The sequence below is a fragment of the Drosophila grimshawi genome, unplaced genomic scaffold (assembly GCF_018153295.1).
Source record: "Drosophila grimshawi isolate 15287-2541.00 unplaced genomic scaffold, ASM1815329v1 contig_848, whole genome shotgun sequence".
NCBI classification, from domain to species: Eukaryota; Metazoa; Arthropoda; class Insecta; order Diptera; family Drosophilidae; genus Drosophila; species Drosophila grimshawi.
In genome coordinates, this window is record NW_025063692.1 from 21,114,705 (window position 1) to 21,136,868 (window position 22,164).

General features: G+C 42.4%; 5 protein-coding genes across 5 annotated transcripts; 2 read left to right on the forward strand and 3 right to left on the reverse strand.

Moving 5' to 3' along the window:
* Positions 1–6,882: 6,882 nt before the first annotated feature.
* Positions 6,883–9,236, reverse strand: LOC6565374 (mitochondrial import receptor subunit TOM40 homolog 1). The gene is made up of 4 exons (XM_001991273.2): positions 8,892–9,236; positions 8,281–8,543; positions 7,589–8,006; positions 6,883–7,507 (listed from the first exon to the last, which is right to left on the reverse strand). Exons 1-4 carry the CDS (start codon positions 9,103–9,105, stop codon positions 7,368–7,370), a joined length of 1,035 nt encoding a protein of 344 aa, XP_001991309.1. The 5' UTR covers positions 9,106–9,236; the 3' UTR covers positions 6,883–7,367.
* Positions 9,237–9,567: 331 nt separating this feature from the next.
* Positions 9,568–11,553, reverse strand: LOC6565000 (ras-related protein Rab-39B). Its single transcript, XM_001991272.3, has 2 exons — positions 11,078–11,553; positions 9,568–10,685 (listed from the first exon to the last, which is right to left on the reverse strand). Exons 1-2 carry the CDS (start codon positions 11,183–11,185, stop codon positions 10,137–10,139), a joined length of 657 nt encoding a protein of 218 aa, XP_001991308.1. The 5' UTR covers positions 11,186–11,553; the 3' UTR covers positions 9,568–10,136.
* A 483-nt stretch (positions 11,554–12,036) lies between these two features.
* Positions 12,037–14,313, forward strand: LOC6564999 (pyruvate dehydrogenase [acetyl-transferring]-phosphatase 1, mitochondrial). The gene is made up of 4 exons (XM_001991271.3): positions 12,037–12,382; positions 12,453–12,957; positions 13,013–13,580; positions 13,723–14,313. Exons 1-4 carry the CDS (start codon positions 12,269–12,271, stop codon positions 13,970–13,972), a joined length of 1,437 nt encoding a protein of 478 aa, XP_001991307.1. The 5' UTR covers positions 12,037–12,268; the 3' UTR covers positions 13,973–14,313.
* Positions 14,314–15,025: 712 nt separating this feature from the next.
* On the reverse strand, positions 15,026–18,231 carry LOC6564998 (lateral signaling target protein 2 homolog). Its single transcript, XM_001991270.2, has 2 exons — positions 17,623–18,231; positions 15,026–17,127 (listed from the first exon to the last, which is right to left on the reverse strand). Exons 1-2 carry the CDS (start codon positions 17,792–17,794, stop codon positions 15,350–15,352), a joined length of 1,950 nt encoding a protein of 649 aa, XP_001991306.1. The 5' UTR covers positions 17,795–18,231; the 3' UTR covers positions 15,026–15,349.
* A 304-nt stretch (positions 18,232–18,535) lies between these two features.
* Positions 18,536–20,698, forward strand: LOC6564997 (negative elongation factor B). The gene is made up of 2 exons (XM_001991269.3): positions 18,536–18,757; positions 18,858–20,698. The coding sequence occupies exons 1-2, from the start codon at positions 18,632–18,634 to the stop codon at positions 20,526–20,528; spliced, it is 1,797 nt and encodes a 598-aa protein (XP_001991305.1). The 5' UTR covers positions 18,536–18,631; the 3' UTR covers positions 20,529–20,698.
* Positions 20,699–22,164: the final 1,466 nt, after the last annotated feature.

Below are 22,164 nucleotides of genomic sequence, written 5' to 3' on the forward strand. Positions count from 1 at the left end.
GGGGGATGATATAGATGTCGAGCTGAATAGATGGATAGCTGGATAGATAAATGGTCAGACAACTGGACAGACGTCGATTGCAGTCCATGAATCAATCGCAAACAGAATAAACATTTAGTTTTGAGGGAGCTTCACACACAGCTTCATTTTCAAATTATTTCAACATTTTTGTTGTTTTCTTTTTTTTCTATTTTCTAAATTGCATTTTACCAAGCTATGAAGTAAAGATTCTAAAAAATGTTTAAATATTGAACTAATTGTGATAATAAGATAATATTTTCTTCTTTATCTCTCTCTCTCTCTCTCTCTCTCTCTCTCTGTCTCTCTTACTCTCTCTTTCTCTCCCCCTCTCTCTCTCTCCCTCTCTCATTGGCGACAGTTGAACACTTATTGGCTTAAGGTTTCTAGGATTAAATGTAGCTTGCTTAAGATTTAAACATAATAAAGAGCTTAGCTTTGCTTTCTTATTTGTTTAACAACTACCATTTATGGCAATGGGATTTAAATTAAGGTAGGGAAAGGAAAGGGAAATTAAGCTTTGCCAAGGAACGTTTGAATTGCAGAAAGGAGAACGAATCCAATATAATTTTTATTATCGCTGGATCTATGCATTTGATGACTTTTTCGATTTCTCCTTTCTTGTTCATTATTTTATAGCTATTCCATCTTTAAAGGTTTATTTATGTTCATTACTGATTTCTTTTGTCAATCAATCAAATCAAAGTAATCATTTATAATCTGTATAGTCTGGATCAATATCAAGACATATAGCCATGTCAGCCATGTCTGTCGGTTTTCAAGCTGATTGAGTCCGGGTATATTTGTATGTGATTCAAGCAGATAAAAAGAAAATCACTTCTGTTTATGCTCGGTTTTCAGCTTAAAATTAAAGACACAAATTGTAACAAATTTAAAATTGCAAATTTGATAGTGAAATTAAGTTTGTCTTTTGAGAAATTCTTTCAATTTTTGATATCACACTTTCGTTCTGGACTCGAAGTCACAATTAAAGATGAGATATCTACTGAAGCACAATAAGTGAAGTTATGGGAGAGAAATTCGTAGCCAATTACAGAGTATAGTCAAACCAGGCCAACTTCTTGCTGCTGCTCGACTCTTGTCATTTTATCTTTGCCTTGTCGCGTTTTACGGCTCAACAACGATGCAAATGACACAAACAGTGGCAGGCTTACAAGCTACAGGCAGACAGGCAGACATACAGACAAAGGCTGCACCCCTCAACTCCCCTACACTTCCCAGTCCTGCCCTGCCTTGCCCTGCCTTGCCCTGCCCTGCCCTGCCCTGGCCAACTAGCTCTGCAGTTGACAAATAGGCTTACAATCATAATGTGCATTCATTTCTGGGCATGCATTCACTTACCGCATGCAGCCGTTGTTTCAAGCATCTCTGCAGATGCTTTAGCGGCATTCCACACATTTTTTTCTCCATCTCCATCTTCTGCTTCGCCTTCTTGTTTTTCCATTAAATTAGACGCAGGACACAAGACGTTTTCGTCTGCCATAATTGCAACTAGACCAGCAGCGGTTCCTGGTGCTGGTGCTGGTGCTGGCGGATCCAAAGTGCTAAAGTGGTAAATATGTCAGCGGCAGCAAGACGATAAATTCTCGTTAAGTAGACGCGCACACGCAGCCCACGAGGCGAGGCGTGGCACTCGAGGAGGCGTGTGTGCTTCCAAGGTAGGGTGTGGTAGGGGGGGAGGGGGGGATCGGGTGAGAATAGGGCAATCGGTTGGCCTAATCTGCTGCGCTTGAATGATGACGTGCCACGCCCGTGCACAGCCCTTAATTACAGCGTGTGGCGTGAATTGAGTTGAACAGAGAACTGATAGGATTTGCACTTGAAGGTTACACAAGGTGTGTGGGGGTATGTGGAGGGAGTTGTTAGAATTTTGGGCATTGGTAGAAACACGTGCGCACATGTGCAACTTCCGTTAAAAATCTATTGCTAACTTTCAACAATTTGCAGCACAGAGCAGCGGCGATGGTATACAAAAGACTAGAGATGCGAGCATTTAGCATTTTTGCAACACGACACGAACACCTCAAAAATGGTGCAGATGTTAAGCACATGTGTTTCAAAATAAAAAAAAATCGTATTATGCATATGAAAAATGCTAATAAAATTATATTTATTTAACAAATAAAATAATGAATAAATATTCGTGTCACGAATGCAAACATGACACGAACCAAACTCAAGCAATAGACAGAAGGTGCGCGTTTTGGCTTGTGCGTGTGTGTGTGTGGGTGTGTGTGTGTGTAAGTGAGTTAGAGTTTCCTGTAGCTGTCGTAGCAACTTCCGGCACTGTTTGCAGCGTCAACGTCGACGCCAACGTCTGCAACGTCTGCTAAAACACTTATTTGGCTAAAGGCTAAAAACTCAAAGCCAAAAAAAGGCAGCAACAGCAATAACAGCAAACGGGTGGCCGCCATCTTAACTTACTTACACTTGCAAAAGCTACCTGCTATACAACAAAAAAAAACCACGAATTTTGACAGATGTTCAACGCGAGCAAAGCTCACTGATCGCGCTCTTATTTAGAAGAGAGAGAAAGAAAGAACGCGTTAATGTGAATTTATACTGTTGGAGGGGGGAAGCATCTCAGATGAGAGCGTCAGTCTTCTTTTACTGTTAGCTTAAGACTAGGACAGGCGTCGCGTGTAGCATGGCTAGATTCGTGCCGTGGCTGCATTTGGTTGTTAGTTTCTTTAGCAAGCTTTGAGTTTCGTTTGCTGCTGCTACTTCAATATTTTTTTTACGTGCATATGTAATCACAGACAGCCAGAGAGACAGATAGTGAGTAAGTAGCAGTAGTATTTATAAGTACGAGTTGTGTGTACGAAAGTAATACACGCATACAGCTACGTGCGCATGTGAGCGTGTGTGTGCTTAAAAAATTGCACAAAGTTCAAGCCAGCTTTAGATGTATGCGTGTGTGTGTGTGGGTGCTGTTTAACTCAGTCATGGAACTGTTGCTGAAGTCACGTAATTCAAATAACTAAAGTTGGCGTAAATATGCCAAGCATACACAACAGCAGCGCGAATTTACACACACATACACACCCACACACAAACACACACACACACAAACACACTCACACACAAACGCCCTTTCAACCAAACACAATTGCATAGCTGTTGGTCGTTTGTTGTTGTTGTTATTGTCGGTTGTCAGTTAGATAGATATGGAATAGGAGTGAGAGAGGGCGAAAGAAACGATAGACGATAGACGAGAGGAGAGGCGCAAAGAGGGATAGAGACAGATAGATGGCTTAGTGTGCTGTTTGAAGCTTTAAGCGTGTTAATTTTGTAATTTGTATTAAGCGCTCGTTTTAATTGGCCAATCAGCGACGAGCATAAAGCAATGCAAATGCAGCTGCAGTTGCAGCGGTAAATCGACGAGGCTTTCTGCACGCCAGCCAATTAACTCCCTTCACAATTACTGTTCTCGAACATTTAACGGCTTTCATGTTACCGACAAGCCACCAATCCGAACAATCGAACATAATACTGGAGCTTAAATTAAGGTATAGTTTTGAAATGCTTCTGCTTCTGAAAAAAAACTATTATTATAGTATTTATTATTATTTTTATTATTAATATACTAATAGTTTCTAATTTGTTTATTCGAGTGGCGCAACGTGAGGGTGTTTAAGTAAAACTAAAAGATAGCTCATTCATTTTTTAATTAATTTTTTTGTTGCTGAAATTTTTTTAAAGCAGCATTACAATTATAATGGGTATTTTATTGCTTTTGGAAAAGTAATAAGCATTGGTGGTAAGCAAAAAAGCATTATCTGCTTTAATTAATATAAATTCCGCGAGTTATTAGCTCCGTTCTCTTATTATGATTGCTCTTTTACTTTTGTCCACCTGTCGGCAGTTAATGTCGTTGCCAGACACTTAACATGCTTGACATTTTGACAGTTGCAGCTGTTATTGTTGTTGTTCTTGTTACGCCGATTCTGATCTTAGCAGCGGCGACTGTTGTTGTTGACACTATATGCATATTGATTTTGATTTATATCCACAACTTAACATTAATTAGTTAAAAGCACTCTCTCTCTCTCTCTCTCTCTCTCTCTCTCTCTCTCTCTTTCGCCCACTCACATTCCAGTGCAGTGCCTGGCAGCTTAGTGGCAGCTTAACAGTGGCATTAACGCTGGCCAGCATTGCATAATATAACTAAATACATTATGTTAAGTGGGTGCAGTGCAGAGAGGGTCGCGAACCACTAATGAGTTAGTCGGCAACGCTTTAGGAAATGATTTTAAAGCTATCTGAGCAGCGTTAAGCGGGCACTTAAGATGCTGCTGCCGCTGGTGCTGCTGCTGCCAGACGCCATTTTGTAATTAGCCGCATTACAAGTAGCACTCGTTGAAATTTTTGCGTCTCCTCTGTATGTTAATGAGTTTTCTTGCCTTTGTCTTATCTCTTCAGTGGACATGAGCGCCCATCCAATTGAATTTAAAAGCAACCGACCCCCCCCCCCCCCACACACACACACACAAATCCGTAGCCGCCTTATTCCACTTGACGCCGCCTTTAAGTTGCATAAGATGTAATATGAAAAGTGGGCGGCCGCTTTTCGGCAAAACTTCAAATTGCATTTTTGGCCAAAAGCGTAAACGTATAAAAAAAAAATAGCAAAAGAAAAAGAATAACACAGCAGCAATGTGAAAGAAAATGGAAAAAAATCCTATTGACAGACAGGCGCAGGGTTGCCATAATGGAGAGATGGAGAAAGAAGATGCGCTGGTGAATGGTGGGTGTGTGCTTTGTGGGGGTGGGGGTGGGGGGTATAGAAAAGTGCAAACAGCAAAGCACAAACGGCGATTCGTGCATATGTGCGTCAGTGTTGCCATTTCAGCTGACAGCTTTACATGGCTTGCAGGTTTTTTTTGGCTGTCTCACATAGTTTGTAGCAACTAGCCATATTTAGCTTTTTTTATTTTCACATTTGGGCAACACTGCCACTGTGCTTCCCTCTGTCCATGTGTGTGTGTGTGTGTGTGTGTGTGTGCGAACAACATTTTCTTATCTAAATAATATTTGGCGGGGCCGGCAACGACGTTTTTCTCTAGCTGATTGAACAAAGTTTGTTGCCACTCATTGTCGTTGTTGTTGTTGTTGTTATTGCTGTTATTATTGTTTGCTTTTCGAGTAGTGCAAAAATTGTTTCTGATAAAGTTTAGCGACCAGCAGGAAGGATGCCAGCAACGAGAGCAGTTTCGTTTTTTCTATTCAATATACATATATATTTTTGTAGCTGTCAAATGCGGTAAGCAACAAATGCTCGCAAAAATATGAATTTACATACATATATATTATATATTATTTATATACATATATATATATGTTTATATACATACATGTATGTATATGCAAATATCAGAAGAGTGCCAGAGGTGCCACGCAAAGAGATGTAAGTGCCTTCTGGTAAGTAGCATCCCATTGGTGAAGTGATCAAGTGGCGATTAGCCCCCCGTTCCCAGATATGCCTGTGTCTAAAAGTGTACATTGCCAAAGCATTGGCGAGTAAGTACTGCAAAATGGAATACTTTTTTAGCAAAGTTGGATTCAGCTGGGCACAGCCAAAGAGAGAGGAAGAGAGAGAGAGAAAAAGAGTCCGTTTGAATTACAGTTTTAAGACACTAGAAGATGAACAGTTTGAGTAGCGACTAGGCCACGTGGCAATTCAGTTTTAAGGCAATTGCGCAGTTTATTTTGCAGCTGGAGAAGCATAACCAACTGGAATTCAAAATTTGAAATATTTCATTTAAATTTACTGTTGTGTTTAGTTTGTTAATTTGCGATATTGTAGTTTCACAGTGCACTCGCATACCACTTGTTATCTTTGCATCTATGCGATGTGGGCGTGTGACAGAGAAAGAAAGGGAGAGGGAAAGAGATCAATAAATCCGAATAAAAATGCCAGTGGCAGTTTAATTTAATTGTATATTTACTAAACTATTTGTTTTTATATTTCTTTGTTTGTTTTCTGGCTTCGAAGCTGGAAAATAATTACAATTTAAATTAATAATTTTCATATTTAACATATTTTGGGTTTTTTTTTTCTTTTTGTTTTTTGTTATTCTTTATTTTTTATATGTGTTTTAAATGGTAGGTTTGTTTTTGTGTTGTTTGGTTTTCTCCTCCACAGCAATTTGGCGTCTGCAACGGCAATGCCAAAGACCAAAAAAAAAAACAAAAAGAAAAATTAAATGTTTTTTCAATGTTTAACAAATTTGCAGCTTGTTATTCTCACTAGAAACTATATATTATATATTTATAATCTATACGAATTATAAACTTAAAGCAGTGTGTGTGGCTGTGTGTAAATCTTCCTCTTCTTCATCGTCATCTTGTTTCTTACGCCTTTTACTCGTTATTTTAGTTGTTGTTCGCTTTGCACTGGGGATAGACTACTGGTAAATACCATCGATAGTCTCCTACCTAACGGTAATTGCTCAAGAATTCAGCATTTTTTTTTCGAAAGAAGCAAACTTAAGTGTAGAAAATGATATCTGGCATTTGTTGAATTGTGGAATTTTCAGTATGTGTACAACAAGTGGGCTGGGCAGGGCAAGGGCGTGGCAGCGCAGTGTATTATAATAATATATATATACATATATATATATGATACAGAAGTTCGGGTGAGATTTCAGTTGTGTCTTGAACAAAAACATTGCTTTGTTTTAGTTTGTTATTATTATTATTATTATTGTTATTGTTATTGTTATTATTCTTGTATACTAATACCAAATACACTTTATTGTGTATTGCTTACATATAACAACTTGATTCAGTTTTTTCTTCTTTTTCGTCTACTACTCCCCATTTCCTTCTAGTTAAATACAATTTTACTTGCTGATTGTTTGATATTATTGCTTGCTGCCTCTCAATTGTTGTTGTTGTTGTTGGTGTTGAATTGGGGTGTGTTTTGTTTTGGAATTTTGTTTTTACAAATAATTACGATTGCAATTTGTTAATTTAAAGTCATATCATCAAAAAATTAGTTCAGTATTAAAAACAAATTGAACATAAATATGCTTTGCTTGCTACAGTTGTATGCATGTGGGGTGTGTGTGTGTGGGTGTGTGTGTGTGTGTGTGTGTGTGGGTGGGTGTGTGTATCTGTGATGAATGAATGAATGCTAGCGTTGCAAACAAATGATGATATTTTGTTGTTCTGGCCGGTCATCTGCTGCTTGTGGTTGCTATTCCTCCTTTAGTTGTTGTTGGTTGTTGTTGTTGCTGGTTCTGATTTAATTGCTGTTGCTGCTGGTTGCTGCTGGTTGTTGCTGGTTGGTGTTGTTGGTGCTGTTTAGTGTGGATTGAATGAGCTTAGCCGATTATCAGTCCACAGCCGAGTTTGAAGTTATTCTTTAAGTGATTCATGCGTCCACTCAGCGCAAAGGTGAAAGGCAGTGGCTGCAGGCGCTTCTCCAGAACACCCGAAATATGCCAATTTGAGTCTACGGAGCCTGTACACAAAAATAACAATCAATCAATCAATGAATCAATTCAAGTTCAAATCAAAAAAAAAAATTAAATAAATAAATAACCTTTGAACACTAAATCCGCCTTGGGCAAATCAATCTGGTAGGCAATGGTGGCAACGGATTCCTGCATGCGCAGACTCGTTTCCACCTCGACACCAATTTGCAGCTGTTCGCTGGCCTTCTGATAATAGCACAAATGCAATCCACTCGGTCCCACTGTGCCAGACCAAATCGAATCTCCTGTCGAGTAGCGTCCCAAGGCAGAGACAATCGCTATTTGGCGACCGGGCACATTGGGGCCGTACTGATAGGCCACCTCGGCGCCGAGAGCGATGCGCTGTGTTACCGATTGTAAATACTGGCCCACAATTACGCCGGAATTGGTGAATATGCTCGGATTGCCCAGTGTTATCGATGCGGTAAAATCATTGCCCCGATAATCTGTGCTCATCTGTGTGGCCAACATTTTCGAGTCCTGGATCTGCAATTGGTTGTTAAAAAATTGTCGGTTTGAAATGTATATACGCAGAGAGTGCAAATATAGCAAACATAAAACTAGAAAGAATTTACATATTCCATTGAATATAGCAAATATAAAAATAAATATAATTAAAAATACAATTAATTAATTAAATATAAAGAGAGATGCATTGCATAGAAATTGAGTTCAGCATATATACTTAGTGATGTGCATATCATATATAGTTGATGATGTTAATTTGACGATATATAAATATATATCGTTAAAGACTCACCTGGGAAGCAAATTTGCAGCGCAAACGTGAGGAGAACTGATGTATAACATTGGCATTCAGATTGCCGGATGGATCAATATCGCCGAGGAGCACGGGGAATGCCTCGGTGGGGCTGTATTGCTTGGTGCCCACATATGTGGCGCCAAACCGATAGCTACTTGGCACTGTGCTGCTCATATTGATCGTGTGCGATACCTGAAAATGATTGCTCAGTCCCTTGTTCAGCATTATCTTGGCGCCCTCAAAGGTTATGGCCTGAACATCTGCACACATAGGGATACAAATGAGAAAGGAGACAGACAGAGAGAGAGAGAGAGAGAGAGGAGACCCAATCGAACTCATTATAAATATATATATTGATATTGATATATATGTATATGTACATTACATATTTCACATTACTGATAATACATAATCAAAGGCAACTCACACACACACCCACATACACACACGCACATGCATACGCACGCACGCAGCACAACTGACACACATGTACATGCACACACACACAGAGAGAGTCGGAACCGACCGACCCCCTCACATGCTTGTAGGTTATGTCATCAGTTGTACTTTTGGGCTTTGCGCATGAATTGCTGAATGACATCGCATACCTTTGCATTTTTTGTGCAACTCCTCGACGGTGCCGGGATTGTCCAATGTGTTATCCTTAGCCGCATCGCTCAATTCGCTTGACATCGATGAGCTGCTGCCAGTGGCCTCTGTGGAATTTGCGCTTGGCTCCGGCATACCGAGGCTGGCAGCCACACTGTTGCTGCGAGCCGTTGTTGCCTCGACGCCGCTTGATGCCGCTAGCACGTTACCCATTCTGTATATTGTCAGTTAAGTTTATTGTGTAATTGTATTTTTTACTCGTGTGTCCGTCAAAATTTAAAGTGGCACGCGCTATCTCAGGTATCGGTGTTTTAGACACACTATACTATAAAAAAAAAAGTCTGTTTCTGACAGTAAAGTCGATGACAAATGGGTATCGATATCTCTAACCGTCATCGATATGATCAAATCAGTTGCCAGGCATCGCTTTCAATTGATTTTGAAGTGTTGACAACAATCAATCAGCAACTGTTTAACACTTCTTCACTTTACTTTAATGCAATTGTGGACACATTTCGCTTGAGCAGCTGCAAATCAAATGAGTACTCGATGCCCAGCAATAACAGCTGAGCTGCCACTGAATTGCAGCAGCCAGTGACAAGAGTGTTGCCACACTGTCACAGCCTTAAGCGCCAATTTTGAATAGTTATAGTTATAAAGCAAATCACCAGTCGCTATGCAATAAAAACGTTTATATTTCAAGTTCAAGTGTAAGTATCCTTTTTCATATATGTATATATAATATATATGTATATATAGACGTATTTCTTGTATAAGTTAATTAGAAGAGCACAAATCTCTGCTACGTATGTATAAAGCTGAACAACTTTTTTAAATCAGAGTAGAGTTTTGTGGGTGATGCTTGGCTTTTGTTAAAAGACAAAAATATTGTACTAAAAGATAAGAAATCAATAATAATAAACCACCCATAAGTCATCTAATTGACTGTAATTGGCCGAATAGTCATATTTAAATGTATTGGGTTACAAGTAGCTTAAAAGCCTAAATAAAAATAATCGTGCTTTATCATTTTGTTTTTCAATTTTTTGGTGCGCTATTAAAAACGAGTCAACAAAAAAAAAAAAGCTGTCATTAATGCACATTACATCATATCATATAGGGGTCAAAGATCAACATAAGAAAAAATAATAATGTACATATATAATATCGATATAAATGGTATATAAAAGGATTTTCGCTGTGGATTGACAAAATAAACCAAAACAAAAACAATGTGAAACAAATCAGCAGCATGATGACATCTCTGACTCGGCAACGACCAGATTGAAGTCGTGACTGTTGGGCCTCGCAAATCCGGACTTGATGCCATCCCAGCCATCCTCGGCCTTGTATTCACCAGATCGAATGCGGGCATAGATCTCTTGGGTGACCATGCGGAACGCCTCCTCCACGTTAGTGCCGGTGCGCGCCGAAGTCTCAACAAAAGGCACGCCATGCTGTTTGGCAAACTTTTGCGCTTCCTCCGTGGACACCTCGCGATGACCGCCCGCATTCACCAGATCCAGTTTGCAACCGACTAGCGCAAAGACGGGCCGGTGCGGCTCAATGTGACGCTGTGCCTCCATCATCCAGAGCGGTATATGCTCGAAGCTCGCATAATTCGATATATCGTAGACGAGCAGGACGCCAACCGAGTTACGATAATACGACTTCGTTATTGAACGGAAGCGCTCCTGGCCAGCTGTATCCCAGAGCTGCAGTTTAATGTGTTTGCCATCCTTCATCTCGATGAGTCGGGCGAAAAAGTCCACGCCCACTGTGGGATCTGCAAGCTGAACGAAACACAACGTATGAGAAGATTCTCAAAAACCAGGAAAGGACCTATATACCCGTTGTCAACTTAAGGTAAAGAGCATTTCTTATTTTTTAGCTATATCATTGAAAGCCCAAAAAGTGCGCGCATTTGTCCAATGTTGCCACATCTATCGCATTTTTAAATGTCATTGTTTTTTTTTATCGCTTGCATTATCAGTAACAGACCAGCAACCACACGCACACGCTTGCACACATAGGCAAATGAGGCCACTGGCTGCAAGATGCTCGCCTTTGTTTTTATATTAACTTTTTCTACTTTTTTGTTGCTTTTGCGACTTAATTATGTAATTATTATTACTGCTTGCACTTGACACACACACACACACACACAGAAAAATTGAACACATACCTCGGCAAATTTTCCATCTGTGAAGAATTGGAGCAGCGAACTTTTACCCACTGTGCTGTCGCCGATGAGTATTAAGCGAAATTGATAATCAAAAATAGGCTCAACCATCGTGCTGCACTGCTCTTGCCCCCTCGTTTACTGTTTACTGTTTACCAGTTTCGACGTTTAGCAGATGCAAAGCGAGCCACCCCCTCAGCGCCCACCTCACTCTTTCCTTCAATTGTTGTTATTTTCTTAATACGTAAATTCACTTCTCCTTTTCGTTAGAAACGCACGATGCACTTTAGTTCGTTTCAAATGTGGCCGATCGCTTGACAGTGTTATTTGCAATTTTACTAGTGTATAAATAAACTGCAACCTTTTCGTTTATTAAATTTAACTAACTCAGCTGCGCGGCTTTGTTTGTTTTTTTTTTCTAATGAACTGTAATTAATGTATATATATATGTGTGTGTGCGAGGGTTTGTTTCAGGGCTGGCAAACGAGTAGAATGCGCACGCAGGTACTTAAACACATAGTGGCAACATCGTTGTTGCAAATTTGAATTGGACATCGAATCGAGATTCTGCACAAAAATAAATAAACACTATCTGCATAGAAATTGAAATATTTGTTATGCCTAAGATGTGAGTACAGTTACATATTTGAATGCAAAATTATTCCTTCATTAACGTTTGCTCATATTATACTATTACATAATATATACATATATATATGACTTAAATACGCTAGAATGAACATGTTTTTTTTTTTTAAATATATATAATAAAAAGTATGTTTGAAAGGCATAATTATAGAAGAAAAAAAAGTGAAGAACAAAATTATTGGCATCGATAGCAATCGATAAATGGTTTTTGTTGTAACATCGCTAGCTGTCAAATTTGACATTAGTTCGTTTTAATTTCGGCTTTATTTTAATATTGTTTTCCTTTTTGCATTTGCACCAATGTACAATAACAGAAATACAGCAACAATTGCATTTTTACCAAAGCCAATCAACGGCACGCTAAAATTGACTGTTACTTTTAGCAGCAGCAGCAGCGGGCAACGTGAATACGCCTGGCAGCAACAACAACAACAACAAGAAAAAAGCCCAGAAAAAGCATAAGGTTATCGAATAGAAGGAACGTCCGCAAGAAATTTTATTGCTGCCGCTAAAAACAATCTGTGCCCAATACAAACACACACATAGATGTTAAAGTTTGTGCTGCACGACGCCATTGGCTACGTGCGCAACAATGTGCGTGAGTTCAGTCTCAATGCGATCCGCCTGCTGCCCCAACTGCCCCAGTTGAGTCCCTACGATGTGAGTATATCTGTGTATATCGATCTGCAATCGGATCGGGTGTGATAATATTTCATTTGGCTATCTGCAGGTGAATATTGCGCTGAGGGAGAACGAGTTTGTTTACAAATTCCCCGCGGAGGGCGTTATACACAGCTACGAAACAAATCAGCTCGGCTCCAATTCCCCCTGCGAGGACACACGGACCGAGGCGAGTTTGCTCTATCGGAACGGCTTCATGTGCGGCGTCTTCGATGGACATGCGGGCGCCGCATGCGGTCAGGTCGTCTCCAAACGACTCTTGCGTTACATTTCGGCGGGCACATTGCCGCGCCAGGTGCTCCGGGAACAGATGAAACAGGGCAATTGCAGCAGCCAGTCATTTCTCAAATGTCACAACGACAAGGTGGACTTTGTCAGCGAGATTCGGCCCATCTATGAGAAGAGCTTCCAGCGCTATGTGAACCAGCTGGTCGCCGAGCCGCAACGCGATGTAGCCAGCGAATTGGAGCATGCGTTCCTCCACCTGGACAATGATTTGGCCCAAGAGGCACTGACCACCAACGATGTGCGCACCATGGGCGTCGCTCTGTCCGGTAAGCATTGGAAATCTTCATTACACAAAATGAAACTCATTGTGTTTGTTGGCAGGCGCCGTTGCCTGTTTGGTGCATGTGGAGGGGCTGCAGTTGCATGTGGCCAGCACTGGTGATTGTGGCGCCGTATTGGGTATCTTGGATCCGCAAACGAATCAATGGCATCCCAAGAAATTGAACATCGAGCACAATGCGGAAAATATGCAGGAGGTCGATCGCATTCTCGACGAGCATCCGCGCGAGGAGCGTGAAACTGTTATACGCAATGGTCGCCTGCTCAGCCAGTTGATGCCGTTGCGTGCCTTTGGCGATTTCCGCTACAAATGGCCATTGGATACACTGCAACAGAAGGTGGTGCCGATGTTCGGGGAGCAGGTGCTGCCACCAAATTATTATACACCGCCGTACCTCACCGCCAAGCCCGATGTGCAGCAACACGAGCTGGGCGTCAACGATAAGTTTCTAGTCATTGCCAGCGATGGCCTCTGGGACTTCCTAACGCCCAGTGAGGTCGTCAGCCTTGTGGGCGAGCACATTAATTCGAAAAAAATATTGGAGCCAATGCGCTTGCCGCCCGGGGACGTTAAATTACAGCAAATCTCGGACCAGCTGGCGGAGCGCAAGTATGCCCAAAAAATGTATATATTCTGTGATTGCTCCAATAATTGCAACTGAGACAGGTCCCCAGCGTAGTTGTAAATTAGTTGCAACATATTCGAGCAATCACCACTAGTCATGGCTAACAGATATATTTATTTATTTTAGAGCTGGACTCACACGCAAACCCGTTGATCAGAATGCGGCGACGCATCTAATACGCCATGCGCTGGGCGCCACAGATTATGGCATTGAGCACTCGAAGATCTCGTATTATTTGACGCTGCCACAGGATGTGGTGCGTCTGTATCGGGACGATATCACCATTACCGTCATCTACTTCAATTCGAAGCATATTGCTCAGCTCAGGGGCGAAACGCATCGGGACCAAGCTGAGCCACAGCCAACTGCAGCGTGATTTCGCAGATTGGGAGTTGCTGTTGGAGCGTAATCAGTCAGTCCACTGAGTGGCCGGCCATCTAGCTATTGAGACTGCTGGACATGCAACGAAGCTAGATGTAAATGATGTGTATTTATTATTTGGCCAGCGTTAATCCTCAAATCTCAGTTGGTTTTTTTTCCGTTAAAGTTTTGTTTACAATTTGTACAATCTGCAATTGTTGTTGTTGTCGTTGTCGATGTTGTTGTCGTTGCTGTTGCTGTTATCGTCGTTATTGCTAATCTGCTATTCGCTATTCGCCAGGACGATAGCCAATCGCAGGCTAAATGCTAATAAAAATCCAAGATGATAACTCACAATTCTGACTTGTATCCATTTGTAACTTCTTCGTCTGTTTCCAAACAAAATCCATATTAGAGTGATATATATATGTATATATATATATATATATATATATATATATAGATCTGAAATGGGTAAGCGAATATCGAAATGTTGGATTTGTTTACAGTTGAAATTGTTGTTTCGAGAATTGATTAGTTTATTTTACAATAATATTCATTACACATGAAGTCCGTAAACGCTAAATGTTGATGTTTATGTTTAGGCTAACATACGTTACACATAAGGTTAGGCATACGGATATACAGATAGATATACAGGTATATATATATATATATATATATATATATATATATATATTATTGCTATGGATAAAGAGTAAAGCAAATCTAAAACTACAGATGAACACTATAAAAAAATAATAAAAAAAAGATAGAACTGACTGTGACGCAATGGCAAACAGCAAAAACTGGGCAGGGCAGGATGGAAGAAATGTGGGTGGGTGGTCTCTGGGCGGGTATTTCTACAAATCTACAAAATCCGAGAAAAATATCATCTACTATATGTATATGTATATATATATATACATATACATATATATATAATTGGTCGCTCGGTAATTGGAACTTTCAGCAAATAATGGTCTCTACAATCCGATATATATATATATATATATATTTAAAACTAAGTATATTACAAAACAGATATTTAATTTTATTGAAACTAGATTTGTGATATATTTGCAATTGAATTTTAAATTCGTATTCTTAAGAAACCGAAAATGCCTTAAGAAATTTGTCATCGAGATTGGGTAAAATGTGAATTATTTCATTTTCTGTGCCAGTACCAATTAGCGAGCAATCACTGTATACGCGTACATAATACATCCTTATACATATATGTATATAGATATATATATAAGTATATATGTGTGTGTGTGTGTGTTAAAATATCCCAGACAGAAAGAAAGTCCTCCAGTTGCAATTTCTCAATTGTTGTCACGAGTGAAATTGTGAGTGGGATGTGGGCTAACTAGGCTAACAATATGGTTGGCTAATCCTTGGCATCCTGTTCGGCCACCTCCTGTCGACTGACACAATTGAGGAATTCCATTTGGATGTGCGTGATCTGTGTCTTGCTAAAGTACTGAATTTTCTTCTTGAGAAAATCGAAGAATAAATCGAGCTCATCCCGCTTGATCAGCGCCTGCGCCATCTGCTGCTGTTCATCGTCCTTGATCAGCGTGCTGCTCGACGCAACGCTATTCGAAACGGCAACGCAGTTGATGTTCGAGTTGGTGCTGACGTTGCCAGCGGTTGTAGCTGCACTCAGCGGCGGCATCTGTAGCATATGATGGTGGCCGGTTTGTGTATTGAATGTGGGATTATTGCACATGGTTGTTGTTGCCGACGCCGACGACGACGACGATGCTGGCTGTGGCTGTGATGGATGTGTTGCATGTTGCATTGGATGTGTGGCAACCGCAGCGGCTGGCAACGTTGCAACGCTCACCGTTGCACCACTTATGGAGACGGCGGGCGTGCTGGAAATGGTGACACTGGTGCTCGTCGCCTCCGTCACATCGACAAGAGCGATTTGTTGTTGCTGCTGCTGCTGTTGTTGTTGTTGTTGTTGTTGCTGTGTGCTCGCTGCGCTTGCAACATCCACATGACAACGTGACGCTGCCGCTGCTGCACTGCTGGTTGTTGTTGTCGTCACAAGCGTGAGATTCTTGAGCTTGGCATCCGCATTGAGAGCGCTGTTGCTGCCCCCGGATAAAACGCTATTGCTAGACGTGGTTCCGCTCGTCACAGTTGCTGCGCTGGCATAATGATGCCCATGGACATGATGGTGGGCATGTCGCAGTGGCACTGTGGCGACTGTGGTACGTGTCTCCTGCACTGGCACTGCCACCGGCACCGTTACCGTTACCGGCTCTGGTTCGGTTTCCGGTTCAGGTTCGGGTTCCATATCCTCTATGCAAAACTCATCGGTATCGATGTAGTGAAAACCTTTTGTGTCGGCCACATCACTGCTGCCATCGACACCCATTTCACAGTGAGCGCCGCTTGCCTCCTCGTAGAGGCACACCTCTTCATAGTCCACTTCGGCAACGGTTGCCCCATCCTCGTCCAGCTCATGCTTAACAATATCGACAACATGACCATCATGATCGACTACATCATCCACATCGTCGTCCAGCTCATCGTCGTCGTGTGCTATCTGTGACAATTCAATGCTCGAAATGCTGCCATCGTGCTGCGTCTGATGGTGATGATGATGGTGATGATGGTGTTGCTGCTGCTGTTGCTGGTGGTGGTGTTGGTGGTGCTGCTGCTGCTGTTGTTGTTGTTGGTGATGGTGTGCAGCCTGATGATGATGATGATGATGATGATGTGGGGGCACCGTATCATCGGCAACGCTCTCCTCATAGGCGGTCAATATGAATGTTTCGGCCTCATCGCTGACCAGCGTTATTTGTGAGCTGGCATGATGTGAGGAGGACAATGCCGTTGTATCCGAATGCCCGTCATCGTCGACAACATCATGATCATGCTCCACATCGTGATCATCATGCTGCACATCATCGTCATCATCATCTTCATCATCATCATCAGCGGGCTGCTTCTTGATCTGCATAATAGCGGCGAGCGCATTGCGATGCGCCTTCAACTTAGGCTGATAAACCTTCGAGAGGAAATCCAGCTGCTTGGCATAGCGCCACTTGGACAAACGACCCTCGATGCATTTGGGCGAACGTCGCCGATACTGATGGTATGTATCCCGCAGATTCTTCCACTTGCGTCGCACCTCCTGCACGCTGTATTTATCTATCAAAAGATTCGATTGCGGATTAGTCATTTATGCAGATTTACAGTGATCCTCGCTCGAAAATTACAACTTATGTGTAAGAAATGGAAACAGTATCATATATATATTGAAGTACTCCGGTTGGTTACTTGGTATATAACGCTCCTTACTACTACTATATATATCAGATATCACATATAGCTACCATATAGCAACGATATATTTCAATGTGGACTTCGATCTGTAAGCGATCTGCAATCCTCTTTACGAATATATTATTTCTTGATTACATTTGAATTATTTATGTGTCCAGCACAGTGGAAAGATTTGTACAAATCCAATTTATATTTGAAAACCCGCTGTGAGAATTACTTTTTCGCTAATAAACTCAATTTGAGACAATTTTTAGAAATTGTGCATTGCTTGCAGAGAGCATTTTGTGAATTATTTGATGAGCTGAGATTGGCTTTAGCGAGAGAGATCACTGTAGTTGGATCGATGGATTTGATACTCACTGCCCATTCGCTGGGAGACGTCCTGCCAGCCGCTGAGTATATCGGGGCGTCGCCTTTGATTCGGCTGCAGCTTGTAGTTGTACAGTGCTGGATTCTGGCGCACCAGATTGATCAGCGTGATAATATCATCCGTGGGCGCATTGTCCTTGTGATAACGCTTACGCTCCGACATTGCGTATGTGTATGTGTGTGTGTGCGAGTGTGTGTGTGTTTGTGTGTGTAGCTTTTGTAATTGTTTCGCTTGTTGCTGCACGCAGCTTTACCCTTTTTATATGTATATAGAGGCAACTGGAGTGTTGAATTGTTTACACTTTTTACACTTGCGTTTATTGTTATTGTTATTATTATTATTAGAACTTGAGAGCAGCAGGAGCAGCAGCAGCAGCAGCAGTTGGTAGCAGTATCAGTGTCAATTTGTGAAATGGTTTGCCATCGAGTACGATTGCGATTGTACGCGCGTGTGTGTTTAGACCAGCCAAAATGCACACAATGTTCATTTAATGCACACACGCTTGCCTTACAACGCTTTGTAGCCAGGAATTTGCCATGTTCAATTACGCAGAAAACAATTTCGTCTCTTTTTTTTGTGGGCTACACCATAACGTTGCCGTACCGTGTTTGTGTATGCTACTCGCTGTGTTGCCAGATTGCATGCGGTAGTTTATGTGTCGCGTGCGTGTGTGTGTCATCGATGGTTTTACCGATAGCCCGAAATATTCGTAATATTCGATACCTTACAGTGTTGATTAAGACAATACTCAATTTGCGAACTGTTAGTTTTCATTTTAAATTACACAGTTTTCCGCTATAAATTTTAGTTACAAACGATAGTTTAATTATTTAATTAAAAACGAAACCCAATAAAACAAAATATACAACGACTTAAGTACTCGATATTGTTATCGATAATGTGTGTCTTATTGCTTTTGTGTCTATCGACAATTTGGAATTTTAGACCACAGACGCGAAAAAAGAGAAGAAAACGAAAACATACAATTGTTAAGTGAAAATGAGCGCCACTCCCACGAAAAACAATGGCACCGGCCTAGAAGATGTCAACATTCCGGGTCAAGCATTTCTGCGCGAAGCACTCACCTCCTGCACCGATCCGCTCAAAGCGATTGAGAGTTTTCAGGTTTGTTTACGTTCGTTTGCGTAGAAATGGGCGCGAATTTTGTGTGTGGTTGCTGTTGTTTTGTTGTATGAAATGCATTAAATAAATGCTAACATTTCAGTTGGAGAATGGGGTGCTGTTGCCGTCGCTGCGTCCGATGTTGCCGCTGTTGGATTTGCACGGCGTGCGTCGCTTGGACTTTCATACATCGCTGATGGAGGAGCTGCGCGACAAGCTAATTGCCCACATTAACGATCTGGGCCAGAAGGAGCCGCGTGAGCGCGACAAGAAGCTGAAGGAACTGCTCGTAAAGAGTTTTCCCGTTGTGCGCGTCAAATCGCTGCGACCCGTCGTTATGGCCATATTGCGCAACACCCAGCATATCGATGACAAATATCTGCGCATCCTGGTCAGAGATCGGGAACTGTATGCGGACACAGATACGGAGGTGAAGCGTCAGATTTGGCGCGACAATCAATCGCTGTTTGGAGACGAAGTGTCGCCACTCTTATCGCAATATATACGCGAAAAGGAGCACATTCTCTTCGATCACACCAATCTCAATAATTTGTTCTTCCAGCCGACGCCAAAGGTGCGGCGTCAGGGCGAGGTGGTGCAGAAGCTGGCCAATATGATTGGCACCAGTGTCAAGCTCTATGACATGGTGCTGCAGTTTTTGCGCACACTCTTCTTGCGCACCCGCAACGTCCACTATTGCACGCTGCGCGCGGAGCTGCTGATGGCGCTGCACGACTTGGAGGTGCAGGAGATTATCTCGATAGATCCGTGCCACAAGTTCACTTGGTGTCTGGACGCGTGCATTCGCGAAAAGAATGTGGATATTAAGCGGTCGCGTGAACTGCAGGGCTTTCTGGACAACATCAAGCGGGGACAGGAACAGGTATTGGGCGATCTCTCGATGACTCTATGCGATCCGTATGCCATAAATTTTCTGGCCAGCTCGGCCATCAAGATACTCCATCATCTGATCAACAATGAGGGTATGCCGCGTGATAATCAGGTTTTAATACTGCTGCTGCGCATGCTGGCACTCGGTCTGAGCGCCTGGGTCATGATTGACTCGCAGGACTTCAAGGAGCCCAAGCTCGATTGCCAGGTGGTCACCAAATTTTTGCCCGCCCTCATGTCGCTCATGGTGGATGATCAGTGTCGCGGCCTGCACGGCAAGTTGCCGCCCGATGAACGCGAATCGGCATTGACCACCATTGAGCACTCGGGTCCCGCTCCGGATGCTGTTGAGGCATATATACAGGAGAGCGCTGTCTCTAGCATACTGGCCATGTACTACACACTGCATTCGGCACGCACCAAGGATCGGGTCGGAGTGCTGCGCGTCTTGGCCATTCTGTCCGTCTGCAAAGATGATCGGGCCTATGAGGATCCGTTCCTGCACTCACTAATTGCTCTGCTCATACCGATGAGCGATGAGTTCGCCACGGAGGACTTTTGCACCACGCTCTTCGATGAGTTCATTTTCGCCGGACTAACCCGAGAAAATGTCACATCCAGGCATATGATGAAATTGCTGTGGTATGTGCACAATAAGCTGCCAGCCGGCCGCCTTGCCACACTGATGAAGGCCATGCAGCCAACGGCGGCGCACAATGAACACATCCACAAATTGTACGAGTTGCTGCAGGAGCGGATTGGCAGCGCATTGGTCGTTGCACCGCCAGAGACAGCGGCCATCGTTGAGCCGCCGGCAACCGCTGATTTTGAATCGCCATTGAAGAGTGTGCCCACACCGGGTCCCCATTACAGTCCCCAATAGCAGGAGGCAACGGCGGCAGCTGCTGCCACTGCCACTGCCACCACGACTGCTGCTGCAACAGTTGTCTTGGGTGGCTCCGTTGGCACCACACTCTAACTTTGCTACAACCAAGTTTAAAGTACACAGAAAATATGAGTTATGAATAATGAATAAATTAAGCTGTGTAAATAGATAACCCATTTTTTCTCTATTTAAAAATTGTGCATATCCAAAACTCTACGTGTCCAAATATATAATCATTAATTAATCTGTATATCGAATAAAAACAAAAAGAAAAATCAATTTTAAATGTATTAAATCAGACTCAAAGTATTCGAAATTAACATAACCATAAATCAAACCATATATATAATTTGAAATACAACTCAATGTTTATTCCAATCTTAAATCTAGTGAGTCCCAAGCAAATGTTGCAGACTCCAAAACTAAAAGACGTCCTACACTACATATAAGTATACTATACTACACTACGTCATACAATATTCAAGTGTCTAGTTTTCAAATAGCATTATTCGCAAATAACCAGCAACAAAGCAAATAAAGATCAACTTTAAGATATACATAGAAATACTATATTCTAGAGTTAAGTACGCTATATATATATAAATATATCCTGGTCTAAGAACTTGTGGGATGGTTCGGATGGGGCTGAGCTGAGGCCACCAGGTGGGTCGCGGGTTGCGGATAGCAAACGGCCTCCCCTCGGGGAGGTTAGCTGCGAATAATACGAGATTTCTCGTAAATAAGCAGTCCCGGACAAACAGCGGGTGCGATAATGTTGATCGTACCGACAAGGCGCTTATGTTGCCGCCTTCCAAAGTATAGCCTCACACATCCACCCCTATCTCCCAACATAATTACCCACCACATCCTATCCCTTCATCTCACTCCGGACCGGACTAAAGCGTCATTCGAACCGTGCCGAGAGTCAGCCTCGCTGGGGGCCCGGATCAAAAACTAGCCCAGTCTCTAACGGTGAGCTCAGGCAAATGGCGACCGCCTGTTCTAATTTAGCCTTACCCGGGTATTGCGGATCTCTGCCCGGGCGGACACATATTTCTCCGCAGCTCGTGGGATTCCATGAAAAAAGTACACTATGCCAAATACCGCAGGATCTCCCTGCGGAGCTTGTCGCAAGACAGTTGGAAGGTCATGCCCCTGATGGGGAACGACCGTCTTATATGGTAGACCATCCTCCACACCGTGCTACAATCGTGGAAGGGCGTGCCCCTTGAGTGCAAGGTGGGGGACGACATACCGCAGACTTAACTTTGGCACCCATGTGCAAAACACGATACCAAAGTGCTCCAGGGCGCTTTATACATGTTGTACTATTGCCGGCAAATCATGGGGTACATCACCAAAGATATTAAGATGGCTGTACCTGATGGTAGTAAGACCCATGTTAGCCTATGGGGTGGTTGCATGGGGTGACAGGGCGCGGATGATCACCGTGAAGAAACAACTACAAAAGTTGCAAAGAATGGCCTGCGTATGTATGACAGGAGCTATGCGCACCTGCCCAACAATGGCCCTTGAAGCCTTAATGGAGCTCACACCACTCCACCATATCATAAGGCTCAAGCAGAAAGCTACGCTTCTCAGGATATCAGCAGAAGGAGTTGGGGGCAATCAT

Excerpts from the sequence above, each read along its gene's own strand:
- LOC6565000 (XM_001991272.3), bottom strand. The coding sequence starts at position 11,185 with ATGGTTGAGCCTATTTTTGATTATCAATTTCGCTTAATACTCATCGGC. Across the intron at positions 10,686-11,077 it reads CAGATGGAAAATTTGCCGAG|CTTGCAGATCCCACAGTGGG; the intron begins GTATGTGTTCAA and ends TGTTTCGTTCAG.
- LOC6565374 (XM_001991273.2), bottom strand. The coding sequence starts at position 9,105 with ATGGGTAACGTGCTAGCGGCATCAAGCGGCGTCGAGGCAACAACGGCT. Across the intron at positions 8,007-8,280 it reads GCTGCAAATTTGCTTCCCAG|ATCCAGGACTCGAAAATGTT; the intron begins GTGAGTCTTTAA and ends AACCAATTGCAG. Across the intron at positions 7,508-7,588 it reads GGCGGATTTAGTGTTCAAAG|GCTCCGTAGACTCAAATTGG; the intron begins GTTATTTATTTA and ends TTTTGTGTACAG.
- LOC6564999 (XM_001991271.3), top strand. The coding sequence starts at position 12,269 with ATGTTAAAGTTTGTGCTGCACGACGCCATTGGCTACGTGCGCAACAAT. Across the intron at positions 12,383-12,452 it reads CCCAGTTGAGTCCCTACGAT|GTGAATATTGCGCTGAGGGA; the intron begins GTGAGTATATCT and ends GGCTATCTGCAG. Across the intron at positions 13,581-13,722 it reads GACCAGCTGGCGGAGCGCAA|AGCTGGACTCACACGCAAAC; the intron begins GTATGCCCAAAA and ends TATTTATTTTAG.
- LOC6564997 (XM_001991269.3), top strand. The coding sequence starts at position 18,632 with ATGAGCGCCACTCCCACGAAAAACAATGGCACCGGCCTAGAAGATGTC. Across the intron at positions 18,758-18,857 it reads AAGCGATTGAGAGTTTTCAG|TTGGAGAATGGGGTGCTGTT; the intron begins GTTTGTTTACGT and ends CTAACATTTCAG.
- LOC6564998 (XM_001991270.2), bottom strand. The coding sequence starts at position 17,794 with ATGTCGGAGCGTAAGCGTTATCACAAGGACAATGCGCCCACGGATGAT. Across the intron at positions 17,128-17,622 it reads CGTCTCCCAGCGAATGGGCA|ATAAATACAGCGTGCAGGAG; the intron begins GTGAGTATCAAA and ends ATCTTTTGATAG.